At 43.3% G+C, this 17,828-nt stretch overlaps 1 protein-coding gene across 3 annotated transcripts in view; it reads left to right on the top strand.

Moving 5' to 3' along the window:
* The window catches only part of BPIFC (BPI fold containing family C), a 44,232-nt gene extending 29,212 nt beyond the window's left edge, over positions 1–15,020 (top strand). For 2 of the 3 annotated variants that reach the window (XM_061417231.1, XM_061417232.1), the window contains exons 12-16: positions 504–571; positions 10,994–11,036; positions 12,675–12,738; positions 13,482–13,558; positions 14,424–15,020. In XM_061417231.1, coding sequence (XP_061273215.1) covers positions 504–571; positions 10,994–11,036; positions 12,675–12,738; positions 13,482–13,558; positions 14,424–14,543 — 372 coding nt within the window. In that variant the 3' untranslated portion in view covers positions 14,544–15,020. The remainder of the gene's footprint in view (positions 1–503; positions 572–10,993; positions 11,037–12,674; positions 12,739–13,481; positions 13,559–14,423) is intronic. The other variant, XM_061417233.1, reaches the window with a different exon arrangement.
* The last annotated feature ends 2,808 nt before the right edge of the window (positions 15,021–17,828 follow it).

The raw sequence follows: 17,828 nt of genomic DNA, 5'->3' as shown, positions 1-17,828 counted from the left end.
ATCAGGGGAGGGGGCAAGGTTGAGACTGAGGTAGAGGAAGGTATGGAGGCCAGTTCTCATTCAATGGCTCCCAACCCTTCCCCACATGCTGTGTGCCCTTTCCTCTGCTTCATTTACATTAATAACCAATTTTTTAAATAAGTCCATCAAGGTGGAGTTCAAGTTTATTTGAGTAGATGAAGGCCAAATGCAATCTGAGAGAAAACGACTGAACAATGAACCTAAGTGAGATGCTACACACACACACACACAAACATACACACATACTTACACATACATGGAAAATAGAGATTAGAAGAAAATGAAAAATAATTTAAAGGAGATCTACAAACAGAAAGTCTTTATAGTCTCCCTACCTGCAAGACAGTATTTTCAAGAGCTCTTTCTTTTCAATATTTTTTAAGATGAAAGTAAAGTTTATGTTTCTGCTATGGGTAGTGATATTTGTGGCCAAAATAGACAAATTCACTCATCTTACTAGTGAATGCCTTTGTTCTCTGCAGGTTGCTAGTACCAATGTTGCCCTGGCTATTTTGGGACAAAGACTGATCTGCTCTTTATCTCTGAACAGGTAAGCTCAGTTGATATGACTATTGGATGGTAGTAACAAGTGAATCAACAGGCCAAGAGACAAGTGAACATTCACAACACAGGTGAAGTTATCATCCAATAGACATGAATCATCAAGCATTTCTCCTGTAACAGTCCAGATAATTTCAAAGTATGGATCTAACTGAAAATTGCATTATGAATTTTTTTTTCTTCCCAGTAAACAATATTCAGATAAACCTGGCAACAAAATTAGCATAAGTTTAATTCTACAATGTAAATTCTCATTCTAATGGTACAGCAATAAAAAATGAATTTCCTTTTCAACAAATTTAAAATAGATGCTATTGAAGAAAGAGAATGAAACTTTGAGGTCAAGGAATGAAGTTTCAAAACCCTGCTCCCTGGTTCCAGAACCATGATCAAGTCTTTTAACCTCTTTGAACCTCAGCTGTCTTATCTGTAAAATAATGAAGTCATAAAGAATCACCTCTGAGTTACCTTCAGTCTCTAACATTCAGAGCCCATTACTAGAGTTTAACTAGAATAGAGTTTAACTAGACCATGCCCCGTGGCCTGGCTGGCTCTCAAACACAAGCCATGCAGTGTGAAAGAGCTGGAGCAGGTCATGTATACAGATCACTGAACACTAATTGCCACTGGGAAGGATCATCTTCAAAGCTCATTCTCTTCAGCCCTTATAAAGCCCATAGTGAAAGTCATGAATCAGACAAACTAGGAGTGAGGATATACAGAATAATCAGATGGCACAGATTAAATCCATGAAAGGAGGAAGAGGAAGCAATAAAATAGACAAATCAGAATCTGAAAAGACTGGGAAACCAACAGAGGAGAAAAGTCAATCACTGTAAGTCAACTTGATGGCTAGGAAGACTATTGTAGGAATATGGAAAATATGTTCAGTAAAATAATACAAAATGAAATAAGCAGAATATAGAACTGCATAAACACAACAATCAACCATGTAAAATAGCTTTCCATCTGGATTAGAAAGTGAATTACAAATGGAGCATTTTGTTAGGATATGAGATTATGAGTCAGCTGTTTTCTTAAAAATTTTTTTTATAACTATGTTGCTTTTCCAATAAAAGGAATGATAAAAGCAAAAAGTAGTGTGGTTTCCCAGAGATAAAAGATTTCATGAAGGCTTTCTCCTCAACTTTACCCAGGTTTTCAAAGAAGGACTTATTTCTCCATTAAATTCAATAGGCATGGTGCCCAGAGCCTATGAAACTTCAGGGACTCATGAAAATGTTTTAATATATTTTAAAATAAGAAATTTAAAATGAATTCAATCCAGACTAGACTATACCATGACTTTATAACACCTCAGTCTTCGGAGATCAGTTTTAATGTTTGTTTGTTTTTTTTTTTTATGGAGGAAGAATTCCCAAAGGCTTCAGGCCACCAGATGTCATGATGTAGCCTTGTTTAGAAGATCAAGGCTGATGAATTTCTTAACCTTGATGGGTGATCTTTGAGATGGCAGTTTTAATGGTTGAAAGGGTAGAAGCCAGAGAGCAGAAAGAGAGAGGGGAAAGGGATGGAAGGTGAGGAGCTGGCAGTATCTGAGCTAGGCCATGAGAAAGGACAATTTGGAAGTTGGTTTGCCTGAGTCACAGTACTGTGAGTACAGGTGAGACCTCCATCTGATGGCTGAGAGGAAAGGGGAGCTGGAAGTCTGGAGTGATGGGAGATCCCTGGGGCAAGGCTGCCAACTGAGGCAGCAAGCACTGGGAAGGTAGAAATAATATTTACCCTTAAGCCAGGGTCTGGTTTCCTGGCAGGATGAGAAGGAAGGATTTAACAAGAACAGGACTTCAGGCTGTGGCAAGCAGGTAACAAAGACCTTGAGTTGCAGAGAGACCAAGGTGCTTTCCTGCTGACCCTCAACTCCAACATTCCTACCAGTAAGAAACTGCAGATACAGTGGGCATTATGTTTCTTTACAGAAAAGTGAAAGTGTTTGTCGCTCAGCCATGTCCAACTCTTTGCCACCCCATGGACTGTAGCCCACCAGGCAACTCTGTCTATGGAATTCTCCAGGCAAGAATACTGGAGTGTTCAGCCATTCCCTTCTCCAGGGGATCTTCCTGACCCAGGGATGGAACCTTGGTCTTCTTGCATGCAGATTCTTTATCATCTGAGCCACCAGGAATAATTAGGAAAACTGATGGTAACCTGTTAAATTCACATCATCCAAAGAAATGTTTGAATTCATTCTCCAGCTTCCTGAGATCCACAAATCGGCTTTGACCCTGCAAACACAAATCTGAAAGTAGGACTCCTGCTTTCCCAAAGTCTCCTCAGACTCCCCTGTGACCTCCTTTAGATTCAGGTCACTGGGCAGGCTTCCAGTACCCTGAGGCCTTGGTGGGCTCTGAACAGGACTACCTACATAATTTGTGAGGCTTGGTGCAAAATGAAAGCGCAGAGCCCCCTGTTCAAAAATCATGAAGAACTGCAAGATGGAGACAGCAGGGCATTAAACTGAGCACAGAGTCCTTCTGAGCACTGCACAGGTCACATGCACTGAGCCTGAGGGTGGTTACTGCCACAGTACAACAGCAAACCTCAGGCAGTGAGCAGACTGGGGGCAAGGCTGGTGGGCCTGGCATCACTCGGCTCCAAGGAACAGAGGCTGTGCTGACAGAATGCTTTAATCTTTGGCAACAAGAATGGTAACCCTGTCTCCCACACGCCCACGCCTCTGCTCCTGGGCTCTGGGAGAGAGGCTTTTCAGGGGGAGCTGGTTTGCCGTTAGGTGACATCATAGAGGGGCTTCCCAGGTGGCACTAGTAGTAAAGAACCTGCCTGCCCCAATGCAGGAGATATGAGATGTGGGTTTGAGCCCTGGGTGGGGAAGATCCCCTGGAGGAGGGCATGGCAGCCCACTCCAGTATTTTTGCCTGGAGAATCCCATGGACAGAGGAGTCTGGTGGGCTACAGTCCATAGGGTTGCAAAAGTCAGACACAACTGAAGCCACTTAGCATTCAGGCACACACACACAACGTCATAGAGACACAGCAGGAAGAGGTGTAAAGAAGACAGGGATCAGTGAAACATCCCTGAGAAGAACCAGGGAACCAGGGTCTCTGAATACATCCCCCCAGAACACCATAGCCTTCCTAACCATCCTCTGCCTGAGGGTGGCTCTCTGGAGCTGCTCAGGGCTGGCTCCCTAGATATAAGATATAGAAATCAGAGGCTAATCCAAGGTGGAGAGTTTAGAGAGGAGGTGAAATCACAGGTTCAGAATAGCTGGTTCAGGTCCCAGCCCAGATATCATTAGCTGTGGGATCTCAAGCAAGTTTCCTAATGTCTCTGGGCCTACATTTTGTCCTCTATTAAATGATATAGTAAAACCTACTTTAAGGACTTGTAAGAACACTGGAGTGGGTTGCCATTTCCTTCTCCAGTGCATGGAAGTGAAAAGTGAAAGTGAAGTCACTCAGTCGTGTCCAGCTCTTCGAGACCCCATGGACTGCAGCCTACCAGGCTCCTCCGTCCATGGGATTTTCCAGGCAAGAGTACTGGAGTGGGGTGCCATTGCCTTCTCCAAAGTGCATGTTAAGTGTCTTAAAAAAAAAAAAAAAAGATGGCAATTTAAAACTTGGATGCTGGCTTCAGTCAGGGGAAGCCAATTATTTTTGAATTCAAGAGTATGTCAAGAGTTTCATTCAGAAAATACTTCATTCCTCTGCCTCCTGCCCAGTAATGGGTACTAGACAAATAGCCTTTTGCTCTGTTATTTATAACTACTCTTCATTATTGAGCCTTTACTATCTGCTGGTCCTGTGCCAAGCACTACATGTATATTATTTAAACCTCACAGACTGTATCTCCAGAACCCAGTACCATGTCGGCAGATTGAATGATTAATCCTAGAGGAAGCTTATTATCCCCATTTTATGGTTTATATGGGTCAATTAACTAAGTGTTGACCAACATAAATGGACTGCCAGATATTTCTCCAGCAAAGATGGTTTAATTTGGGACAAGCAGAGAACTGCATTTTGGGGTCTATAACCATGGGGAGACTTGTACAAGCCCCCACATGGCAAAGGAAGGAGAACCCTTTTACAGAGGGGACAAGGAAGTCAAGAGGGCTGTAATAAAAAGTCCGTGACTTTTCTTTAACTGAGTCCTTGCTAGAAAAGAAGAGGAGGCTTCCTTCTTCCTATTGGGCTCTGCTGTTGTCCCAGGGTGTAAGAGCTCCCCCTTCTGGTTTCCTGACTCTATTTAATCAAGCCTTCTGTTTACTAATAGTTTTTTACATGAGTCACAGAGCTATTGAATGGCAGAGCCAGAACTTGAATCTAAGTGAGTCTTCAAAGCCATGCGTGTTTGTTTCCTTGCTACATTATACTGTATTTGATGTGGTGAATAGCTAAGACTTAGAAAATGACACTTAGACCTTCAACTTATAAAATAAATATCCTTGCCTGGAGGAGGAAACCAAGAGCATGGAGTCAGGTTAAACTGAAATAGGCAGCATGTCCTTTCTCAGTTTTAAATACTGATAGAAAAAAGAGAAGACACTGGCATTCTGTGTCCTAAAACGGTAAAAGCACACAGCCCTTTTTTCACTGCATTAAATGAAACTCGGCCAGGGAAAGCTAAAGAAAGCCAAAGCTGGGAGTATTAGTAACAAAGTTGACTTCTTTGGTATGTCCAATTAGAAGCACAGGCTCTGGAGTCTCGCGTGTCTCATTGTGAATTCGACCTCAGTCATTTGCTGACTTGTGACCTTGTACAAGTCCACTGATCCCTCTAAGAATCAGTTTCTTCCTCAGCATAACAGAGCCCCTGTTTAGAGTGTTGTATTGGAAGAGATGAGAATGTAGGAAAAGCACAGCTCCCAGCACATAATCAGTGCTCAAGAAACTTTGTTGCAGCTAGTAGTAGGGCTTTATTCTTTCCCATTCTGGGATCAAAGTTGGGCCAAATAAGACAGGAGAAATTGGTCCCAAGAGACATGACAAGTCAGGAGCGTCTTAAAAGCTGTGGAGTTGGCCTTCGGGTTACAGCTCTTTCTACAGTTGAGTCTTTTTTTTCAAACACAGTTCTACTTGGAGGTAACTCCGATCCAGATTGGTCTTGTAGTAGGTGTTTTTGAGACTAATTCAGAGACTAAATTAAACAACACTTCCCCTTTTATGGCCTTCATACAGATTACTTAATTCTAACCCTTTTTCTTAATCACGTGTAAAACTCAAGGCAATCCAGTGCACATGACTGCTCAACCAATTAGAGTGTGGAACATTTTTTTGACATTCCCATAATCAAGAATTTGGATGCTCCCAAACTGCACCCCACCCCACTACCATACACACAGGTGCATGTGCGCGTGCACGCGCGCGCGCGCGCACACACACACACACAGTTGCCCTACTACCTCTCCCACGCAGCACTGTCAGAGAATGCAAATACAGCTGCCTACAGCAGATAGTATCACACCCAACTCTACTTCTCACAGTTGGGCAGATAAACTTTTCCCAGCGTGAGCCATCTGGTGAGAAACAGAAAGGAAAACAGGTCTGGGAAGAATGGATTCAGTTTCTGTTGGAACGGTGCTCGGACAGGCCAGCAGAGCTCAGGCTTGGCAACCGGGCTGATTTCCATCTCCACCCTCCCATTGAGCTATGGTTGAGGCCAGCGGAAAGGAAGGCCACAGTGGGGGCCCCTATTGGAGAAGCAACCCCCAATGACTTCTTCCCTTTCTCCCAGACTCATTGGTGGGAGGGCGGATTTCTAAACTGCAGAAGGCAATGGAGTTAAAATACCGGGAAACTCTTCCTCAGCGAGAGAATCCTTTGCTTCTGGAGGAGGCTCAACATATGCCTCCCCTCAAAAGTGTTCATCATTGGATTAAATCCACAGCCTAGAGTTTTCAAGATCTTCAGCATCTGGTCCTACCTTTCAAACTAGCCAGTCTTCCCTCCCTAAAGTGAACATACTGCTCCAGCTGCCTCACCCTTGAGGTGACCTCAGTCCAACAGACCAGCGGCCCCCAACCTTTTTAGCACCACAGACTGATTTTGTGTAAGACAATTTTTCCATGGACCAGGTAGGGGTGGGGGGATGGGGAGAGATGGTTCAGGCAGTATTGCCAGCAATGGGGAGCAATGGGGAACAAACGGCATTGATCGCCCACCCACGGCTCACCTCCTGCTGCACGGCCCAGTTCCTAACAAGTACCAGTCCGTGGCCCAGGGGTTGGAGACCCTGCAATATACACTTTCCCATCCATCTTTTATCTGCTCATTTATCCATACGTCCACTCGGTAAGAATTTATAGAGCACCAAGTATATGTTCTGCCCTGTTCTTGATACAGAGCGCTGAGAGAAAAACAATAGTTTCTACCTTCTGGGTCCTCAGCTTAGTGAGGGTAATACTCAGATTAACAAGCAATTACAGTACTGGGTGCTAAGGGACAGGTGCTTGTACGTGGTAGTATACAGAGTGCTTCTCTCAAAGGACAATTTATTTTCCCCCCATATTACACACACACACACACACACAATCCACTCTGGTCCTATCACCTTTTCACACCTTCCCAGAATTCCTGCAACAAGTAGTGTGTAAACCCATAAAACAGCACCTGAATACAAGCTGCTTTGTAATATCCTACAATTGTTTCCTGCACATACAGCTTCTCCCCATCCCTCAAAAATACAGATATCAATAAAATTCTTCACATTGCCTAGCACATTACTGAGCATAGAAGAAGCACCTGGGAATCTCACCCTGCCAATCTTTTCTCCATAGTGCAACTAGAGTGATCTTTACAGAGCACTGACATTCCCTGCCCCTCCTTAGAAACATTCCATAGATTCCTTTCCAGATAAACATAAAATTTCTAACATGGCCTGAATAGCCTAGCCTGGTCAGACAGACAGCCACTATCTGTCTGTCTAGCATCATACTGCAGCTCTCTCCCTAGCTTTCTGTTCTCTCTACACAGACCTTTGCAACCTCTGCGCAGACCCCTTCCCCCTTCCTTCCCCATTTTGCCTTTTTAATCCTGCTCACTCCACTCCAGTACTCTTGCCTGGAGAGTCCCATGGATGGAGGAGTCTGGTGGGCTGTAATCCATGGGGTCGATAAGAGTCGGATACGACTGAGCGACTTCACTTTCACTTTTCACTTTCATTCATTGGAGAAGGAAATGGCAACCCACTCCAGTGTTCTTGCCTGGAGAATCCCAGGGATGGGGGAGCCTGGTGGGCTTCCGTCTATGGGGTCGCATGGAGTCGGACACAACTGAAGCAACTTAGCAGCAGCAGCAGCAGCATCCTTCTTATGTCAACTCTAAGACACAGCTCTTCCTTGGAGACCTTACCGAATCCACCAAGTTAGATCAGGTTCTTTTGTCATTTACCTCAATGAACGTATTTCTTTCCTTCAGAGTTTTTATCTAACCTTTAATTAAGCCTTCATCAGTGCGATTGTTTGGCTAAAGTCTGCCTTCCCACTGGGCTGTAAACTACAAGGGATAGTGACTGTGTTTGGTTTTTACTCACATTTCTATCTCTGGTACCAGTTCCAGGCCTGACATATACTAGGTTTTCAATAAATACCTGCTAGAAGAGTCAACGAGTGAATGAGGGAAAACTATGTGTGATATATGTCATGCTCTGTACTCAGTCCTAGGAATACAAAGGGAATTAAGGCTGGATCTCAACCCACAGGGAGCTTATAGTGAGAGGGCAAAGAGAGAAGCAATTATTTTAGGGACTGCATACAAGGACTCATTATCAATGTCTGCCATGGCCATAGGGTTGCAGGAAAGGCATTGTGAGTGTCTGTGCTTTGGTCCACTTGGCCTTCATTATGTCACACTTGCTACATTAACTCAGAATATGAAGAAACTTTGTCTTTTGCTGTGTTTTAAAATTTGAACTTTAGCTCTGGTTTTCGATCAGAGCAGTAAACCTTCTCCAAAACGTTCCTTTCTTTTTCTCTTCTCTTCCTTCTTTCTTTCTTTCTGCCATGTGGCATGCAGGATCTTAGTTCCCTGACCAGGGTTCAAACCCATACCCTCTACAGTGAAAGAGTGGAGTCTTAACCACCAGACAGCCATGGAAGCCCCCAAACCCTTAAAAATAGGCTTTACTTGGACTATCAAGTCTAGTGGTTAAGACTCCACGTTTTCAATACAGGGGATGCAAGTTCAATCCCTGATGGGGGGACTAAGATCCTGCATGCCATGTGGCATAGCCAAAATTAAGTAAAATAGGTTATACTTTTATATGCCTGCAACATAGAACTATTTGAGCTCCCTTTCTCTCCAGCTACTCTGTGTTTCTCTAATAAAAATTAGCTGCTAGTAGCAGGACTTCCCTGGTGCCTCAGACTGTAAAAAAATCCATCAGCAATGCCAGAGACCTGGGTTCGATTCCTGGGTTAGGAAGATCCCCTGGAGCAGGGCATGGCAACTCACTCCGGTATTCTTGGCTAGAGAATCCTCATGGACAGAGGAGCCTGGTGGGTTACAGTCCATGGGGTCAAAAAGAGTCAGACATGACTGAGCAACTAAACACAGCCCAGCACAGCAGGGCTTGAAGTAACAGATTAGGGGCCAAGAGGAGAATACAAAGTCAAAGGAGTGAAGTTGGTTGCCACCTAGTGGTCTGAGTTGAGCTTTTGTGTTTTTCAGAGCCAGGACAGGAAGAGTTTAGCTAGTGAGACTTGTCCATTAAATGGCAACCTACTCCAGTACTCTTGCCTGGAAAATCCCATAGACTGAGAAGCCTGGTAGGCTACAGTCCATGGGGTCGAAAAGAATCGGACACAACTGAGCAACTTCACTTCGCTTCACTTCAAACTAACGGGGTAAATTGAGAACTAGGAAACAGAAGTAATCCCAGGTGGCTCAGTGGTGAAGAATCCGCCTGCCAACTCAGGAGACACAGTAGACACACAGTTTCCATCCCTGGGTCGGGTAGATCCCCTGGAGCAGGAAATGGCAACTGGCTCCAGTATTTTTGCCGGGATAATCCCATGGACAGAAGAGCCTGGTGGGCTACAGTCCACAGGGTCTCAAAAGAGTCGCACACAACTTAGCAACTGAGCACACGTGCACAAGGAAAGGAGAGTTTGGTTTGTAGGAACCTCAGATGGTACCCAGTCATGGTTTGGGGATGTAATGAAAGATCAGAAAGGAGAGTCACAAGTGTGTTCCTCTTTCGTGTAGGCCGAATTTCTAGACTGCTCTAGATTGTTCCTCATAAGAAGCAGGTTGACCAGGGGGAGGCATTCCCCTCACATTTCCCCAGCAGTATTTTCAAGTGATGTTCAACTGCTCAGCTTCCTTCCTTCAAGGATGCCCTAAAAATTCTGGTCTTCACTTTCTAGTAAGATCAGTCTGAGCCACAGGGCCTCTGATATCATCATCTCTTTCCTTTTTTCTTTTTTTTTTTTTAATTTTTTTTGGGGGGGGATCTTAATCCCTCAACCAGGGACTGAACCTGCGCCCCCTGAGATGGAAACACTCTATCGGGAAAGTTCCCTCTGGCACCATTTCTGATCCTTGTCAGAATTAACAGTCTTTCTAGTTTTTGCTCTTAGCTGTCACCTTAAAGAAACCTCAAAGCCTAATTCATACTAACATGATATTGGCTGATAATAAGCAAACGTACCTCTTCCATGCACATTTGTTTCTTAAATGTTAGAGCAGAAATATTCTTGGGAGAGGCACAGCTGAGTAAAGTGGCTACACCTTATTGAAGAGGGGCATAGATAGGGAGACACTTAGACGTTTGTGAACTCCTTGATCATCAGTTTTCTTGTCTGCCAAAGGGACAGTGATAGGAGCATCACTCACAGAGTCATTGGGAAGATTACATTCTAAATGTTTACATAGCTTCTAGGAGAGTCCGTGTCGCCACCACTGTCATCATCACTGTCATTGTCGTGTTTATTAATAAGGGACCAGTCTAACTCGGGGAAGTTGCAAGGTTGAGTTTAGGGCAAGAAGACATAAAAACTGCTTCTTAAGAATGTTCTGGGAAGTTCCCTGGTGGTCCAATGGTTAGGACTGGTTACTGTCACTGCCAGGGCCTGGGTTTGATTCCTGGTAGGAGGACTAAGATTTCAAACACCACATATCTCAGCCCAAACAAAAATGTTCTGTGTTTCAAGTTGGCAACAGTAAGTCCCTTATAGCAAATGCAGTTGGGCAACCTGTCTTGTTTCCGTTTTTCCTGCCCCGCTTCTTCAGCAGCAAATACAGGGGGAAAGATGCACTAGAACTCGATGTTCTCACAAGTTTGTGTGGCTTTTAAATAATGACTTATTGAACTGAAAAAATTGTATCTTTTTCCTTTTGTTTCTTTCTACTGATGTGGTTGTTTTTAAGCCTTCCCTCCTTGAACTGGTTCCTACTGTTTTTTGTTGTTCCTTTGTTTCATTTTCAGATTCCGCCTTTCTTTGCCAGAGTCCAATCGCGGCAATATTGAGGTAAGAATCAGTGCTCTCCAAGTTCCCACCTAGGGAAAAATGAGAAATCTATATAGTAGCTGGATAATTGTTTTCTTTGCCTCTGAGTGTAGGCTTTGATTTTAAAATTCTTTATGTAGCTACACATCCACCAAGCCCATAAACCATTAAGCAAGAGAGGAATTCCCTTGTATATATTCAAAAAGACTTTAAAAAGAATTCAAAAGATTGTTAAGACTATGTAATGCTGGGGGAGGGAACAGACATTCTCAGGAACATGTCATTTTTTGGATAAAATAATCCTCTAGAGTTTACGATTCAGACTACCAAAGGATGATGCTCTAAATGAATTGTTAGGCATGGTTCAGTTTGTTCTTCAAAGGTTTTCTACCCATTTCCTAAAATTAAGTTAAGGCTGGTTGCGTAGATGCCTCTTTGGAGGGGTCTAGCTTGGTGACCTCCTAATTGGAAGAGGTCATCCCAACATACAACATGGAAACCCTATGCCCCAAGCCTCAGGAAGATCAGCCAAATCAACAATTTGTGTCTCTACCCTATCTCTACAAGTCACTTATGTTATAGAGAAATGGTTCTCAGTTAGGGTCAATTTTCCCCTTCAGGAGCATTTAGCGATGTTTGTAGACATCTCTGAAAAAAAAAATGACAATGGTGTAGATAAGGAATTTTATATCATATTAACTTGTTTAATCCTGGTAAAACCCCAAGGGATTAGTATTATTATCTTCACTTTATGGTTGAGGAAACTGAGGCACAGAGAGGTTAAGGAACTTCCCCAACATCACACAGTAAGGTGGTCAAAACAAGAGATACACCTAGGAAGTCTGCTTCAGAGCCATCCTTGCTAAGCTGCAAAAAGGTTCTTATTATTGCTAAGCATATAGGATGCTTAAAAAACATTCATTGAACGAACTGAAGTTCATCATAGTCTATTTGTTTTTAATACCTGAGTCTTCCCAAGAACCAGCAGTTTGCTAAAGTGAAAGTCGTTCAGTCATGTCCAGCTCTTTGTGACTCCATGGACTATACAGTATATGGAATTCTCCAGGCCAGAATACTGGAGTGGGCAGTCTTTCCCTTCTCCAGCGGATCTTCCTAACCCAGGAATAGAACCAAGGTCTCCTGCATTGCAGGTGGATTCTTTACCAACTGAACTATGAGGGAAGCATTTTGCTAAGATTATACAACTACTTAGTTTATTAAAGATAAATTGCATGTTCTGGTGGTGCCATTGACTATAGAGCATAACATAGGGAAACTCCTGTGACTGGAGTTCCCAATAAATTAATGAAAGACCACTAACTGGAATATCTATTGGCCATTCTAGATTGTCTTACTTGATATCTAAGCTGCCATGTTTGCTGCCACTGTGTGGTCCCTCTGCATTTGCTGTCACCATGATCCAGTGTAGAGAGGGCAGAAATGCCCATCCTCAATGAGGAAAAAAGATTAGGAAACCTGTGCAAATGGTTATCCACAAAATAGCTTTCCATGTCTGGAAACCTAGAATATGTCTGTGGGGAGATGCTGATTATTGCTGCCCATTCTGATAAGGTCTGGGAGAGTGCATGTCCAAACCAGGCATCATACTTTCAAAATACCCTCATTTAACAACTGACCCAGTTTTCCCTTTCATTTTAGGTCTTGAGGTTTGAGAACATTTTGTCCTCCATTCTCCACTTTGGAGTCCTCCCACTAGCCAACGGTAAGGGAATCTGGGGAAACAATGTAACTCGGACACTGGTTATATGTTGGGGATTGGCCGGGACTTTCCATCCTGAAGCTTGTACTTGCTAATATGTTATTATGAATCCAGGCCAGGGCCAGAATTGACAGAGTTGACACCATCAACTATATGGCTTCTAAATTAGATATTCCAGCTTCAAGCCTTGTAGCAACCCTACTTGCAAGCAAGAACCGCTAACTCTGGTTGAGCTAAGGAAATTAAAACCATTCTCCTTAGGCAGTCAAGAATCTCCTTTGGGTCAGCCAGAAATGAGATGAAGCTCTCTTGAGGGTGTCTCTGTGGTTCTTATGCAAAGATCACCACTGGAATAGACAGTGGAATGACAATCCCAGACCTACACTGCAGTTGTTCACAAATGGTAGCATCTTGAGTGTGGCTTGGTTAAAATATGTTTTGTATTGGAGATCAAAATATTCTCAGGACCCACTGATTAAGGTATTTTCAAAATATAAATTGGATGAATTGCTATCTTTTTTTTCTGCCATCCAGATACACATAGTTGCAAGAACATTTTTATTAAGCACAGACTAACCATTCTTTCAGGAAAATGCTAGGGATATATCAGAGAGAATTGAAGGCACAGAACCAGGAAGAGTGGAAGGATAAATTATCAAAAAGTTTTTTGTTAGTCTCTTACTAAAAAGTTTACCAAATCTTCCATTCCGGTGCCCAATTATTTCACACCTTATTCTGTATTTTAGCAAAATTACAGCAAGGATTTCCTCTACCCAACCCACACAAAATCTCACTCGTCAATTCAGATATTGAAGTTCTTGAGGTAAGAATTATCAGTATTAATTGCGCCATTTCTTTTCATCGTAGAATGCACCTCTTCCTATTTTTCTTACTTTTTGTTTTATTTTGTTCTGCTTTGTTTTTTCCCAGCCCAAGGAATTTTATAAACAAGATATTTAGCTCTTAAAGCTCATAATTAATAATGAAAAGCCCTTAAACTTGAGTTTAAAAATCACACCAGAAAAAAAAAAACAAAACACATCAGACCAAATCTGATTTCCCTGTGAAGCCAAGGTTATTCACACCACAGTACAAGAAGATGCACCTGTGCACTTTATTTTATTTGTTCCACAAGATATGCTGTAAGGCTGGGATTGTGAATCCCATTTTATAGATGAGGACAGGAAGACTCAGAGGTGAAAAGGTTTATGTAGCTGGAAAGGGCATATTCGAGACCAGATTGGCTCTTCTGATTCCCTTAGTAAGTAAACTTTGGCCTGAACCAAAGACACTCCTCTGGGTTCAGGGATCTGCTGTAAGTGGTTTCCTGGTTAATCATTATTCACAAACTTCAGAATACCTTATTTCTTCCCTTCTGGGGCTTTTTGGTTTAGGGAGGTAGATGTTAGAATCCGACAGAATTCTCCAATCCTATATACTACTCTGCACCCCCTGTTCCCTCCCCATGTCACCTTCTATATTTGCTTAAGTCGCACAAGGTGACAAGAATCCAAAATAGCCTGTTCCCCTGTCTGAGACATTGACAAGGAGGTGGGGGTAGAGGAGGGTATGATATAGTAGGACCCAGTAAAGAAGCCCCGTCCCCCTCACCCTTCAGGCAGACTTAGACATCCTATGGCAGCACACCCCCAAGTTTGACATCGTCTTCGTTGTTGCATCCTTTTCAGGGTTTCCTTTTGATCTCCACCGACCTGAAGTATAAAACATCAAAGCAGCAGCCAGGTTTCCATGGTTGGGAAGATCTGCACCTGATAAGTGGACAGTGGAGCGGGAAGCCAACCCCATGATTGCCTGTTTAGAGTCCACTCCAGGAAGCAAATGGCCCTTAATCCCACAGCTCCTATAAACCCAGGGCTGGAAGACAGTACACACTGGAATTGTAAAGCCCTTGTGGAACGCCGGAAGTTTTCTTTCTCAAGGCCTCAGGAATATAGAGGGAGGCAAACTGGGTGAAAGGGTTAAACCAGGCTGTGTGTGTCCCCACGGGCGTGGAGGGGTAGCTGTTGGAATGTGCGTTCGTGTTTGCGTGCCTGTTGTGTGCTCCTGTGTCAGTGAGATTCTGTGGCCAAGAACAAGGTATGTATTACTTCTAAGGTCTGTGAGAAGGTCTCAAATACAGACTTGCATCAGTTGTTATCAGCGGAGATCCCTTCAGCCTCTTCAGCTTTCTAGGGTTCCCTCCTCCCTGCATACTGGATTTTATGTTTTATATTTACTGCTACCGTCTCCTGTATTTAATTAAAATTGTTTTCTATCAAAGTAAATTTTGCCTTTTCATTTGCAAAGTTTCTTGTCCCTGATTTTTTTTTTTTTTTTTGTAATAAAATAAGACAGGTAAGAAGAGAATATGGTGTCCTTAAGGGTTTTTTGTTTGTTTGTTTGTTTGTTTGTTTTTCTCTCCTACGCTGCACGGCCTTCTGGCTTGTGGGACCTTAGTTCCCTAATGAGGGATGGAATCTGGGACCTCTTGGAAATGCAGAGTTCTAACCACTGGACCATCAGGAAATTCCCTAGTGTTTTTAATACTACCACAAACTGAGCTTGTACAGATTTCAAAACTTGATTTAAAAAGGGAATATGTTCTCTCTTTGGAGAAGGCAATGGCACCCCACTCCAGTACTCTTGCCTGGAAAATCCATGGACAGAGGAGCCTGGTAGGCTGCAGTCCATGGGGTCGCTAAGAGTTGGGCACGACTGAGCGACTTCACTTTCACTTTTCACTTTCATGCATTGGCGAAGGAAATGGCAACCCACTCCAGTGTTCTTGCCTGGAGAATCCCAGGGGTGGGGAAGTCTGGTGGGCTGCCGTCTATGGGGTCGCACAAAGTCGGACATGACTGAAGCGACTTAGCAGCAGCAACAGCATGTTCTCTCTTAGATGTGTCTGGAGAGAAACAGTGATTGCAGGAAACTCTACAAATTGTATCACTTTAAGTTTTAGGCTGCTTTCTCTCTCAAATTAAATGAAATGGCAATGCAGAGTACTAGATAAATCATAGATAGATTAATGTTGTTGGAGCAACAAATCAATGGGGTAAAATTGGGGCAGAAGAGGATGAAAGGGGAACTAAATAGAATCCACACTTTGCTTTTGTGATGCTGACAATCCAGTGGGGGAACAGAAGACAGCTGTTTACTGGAGGGCTTACCCAGTATTTAATCTTCACGATCACTTGTGAAGAATTATGATCCCATTTTACAGAAAAGGAAACAAAAATTATTAAAAAGAGATTTATCATACAAAGCTAGTAAACAGCAACAGTAAAAATTCAATCCAAGCCTTTCTGATTCCAACGTCACTGTTCTTTACATGAGGTAGGATTAGAAATAGAAAACACTTAAGGCTCATTTATTATTGTGAAGAAGAGGCAGTGTGTATAAAAGCAGGTTCATAGAGTACTTAGTCATCAGAGAAGACTAGGCTGGGAAGCCCTAGACATCCATAACAACTGCCATTTACTCATCTTTGTATTGCTCATCTGACCTCAATAGATGTCCTTGTCAGTGTTGTTGGAATAAATGATAAATTGTCATGTTTCGTTCTTCGGAATGCTCTTTTCTGACTTAAGTATTTAATGTGTTCACAAATTCGTTTTGAAACATTACAAAATTTCCATTGTGGTATCTGTTTAAATGTTTCTCTTTCTCAGCTATAGACATCTCTTTCTCCCTCACTCAGTTCAGTTCAGTCACTCAGTCATGTCCGACTCTTTGTGACTCCATGAATCACAGCACGCCAGGCCTCCCTGTCCATCACCAACTCCCGGAGTCCACCCAAACCCATGTCCATCAAGTTGGTGATGCCATCCAACCATCTCGTCCTCTGTTGTGCCCTTCTCCTCCTGCCCTCAATCTTTCCCAGCATCAGGGTCTTTTCAAATGAGTCAGCTCTTTGCATCAGGTGGCCAAAGTATTGGAGTTTCAGCTTCAACATCAGTCCTTCCAATGAACCCCCAGAACTGATCTCCTTTAGAATGGACTGGTTGGATCTTGCAGTCCAAGGGACTCTCAAGAGTCTTCTCCAACACCACAGTTCAAAAGCATCAGTTCTTTGGCACTCAACTTTCTTTGTAGTCCAACTCTCACATCCATACATGACTACTGGAAAAACCATAGCTTTGACTAGATGGATCTTTGCTGGAAAAGTAATGTCTCTGTTTTGTGGGGTGTAAACTCCAAGTTGTTCATGGGGTTCTCAAGACAAGAATATTGAAGTGGTTTGCCATTCCCTTCTCCAGTGGACCACATTCTGTCAGATCTCTCCACTATGACCTGCCCATCTTGGGTTGCCCCACAGGCATGGTTTAGTTTCATTGAGTTAGACAAGGCTGTGGTCCTAGTGTGATTAGACCGACTAGTTTTCTGTGAGTATGGTTTCAGTGTGTCTGCCCTCTGATGCCCTCTTGGAACACCTACCATCTTACTTGGGTTTCTCTTACCTTGGGCGTGGGGTATCTCTTCACAGCTGCTCCAGCAAAGCACAGCCACTGCTCCTTACCTTGGTCGAGGGGTATCTCCACTTTGGCCACCTCATGCGAAGAGTTGACTCATTGGAAAAGACTCTGATGCTGGGAGGGATTGGGGGCAGGAGGAGAAGGGGACGACAGAGGATGAGATGGCTGGATGGCATCACTGACTCAATGGACGTGAGTCTGAGTGAACTCCAGGAGTTTGTGATGGACAGGGAGGCCTGGTGTGCTGCGATTCATGGGGTTGCAAAGAGTCGGACATGACTGAGCGACTGAACTGAACTGAACTGAAACTCCAAGCTCAAAAGAATTGTTGCTTTTGAACTGTGGTGTTAGGGAAGACTCTTGAGAGTCCCTTGAGCTGCAAGGAGATCCAATCAGTTCATCCTAAAGGAAATCAGTCCTGACCCAGAGGGATGGGATGGGGAGGGAGGTGGGAGGGCGGTTCAGGATGGGGAACAGGTGTACACCCGTGGCCAATTCATGTCGATGTATGGCAAAACCAATACAACATTGTAAAGTAATTAGCCTCCAATTAAAATAAATAAATTTGTATTACAAAAAAAAGGAAATCAGTCCTGAATATTCATTGGAAGGACTGAT

The sequence above is a fragment of the Bos javanicus genome, chromosome 5 (genome assembly GCF_032452875.1).
Source record: "Bos javanicus breed banteng chromosome 5, ARS-OSU_banteng_1.0, whole genome shotgun sequence".
Classification (NCBI taxonomy): Eukaryota; Metazoa; Chordata; class Mammalia; order Artiodactyla; family Bovidae; genus Bos; species Bos javanicus.
Note: the sequence above shows the minus strand (reverse complement) of the source record. Positions and strands in the feature narration are given on the sequence as shown.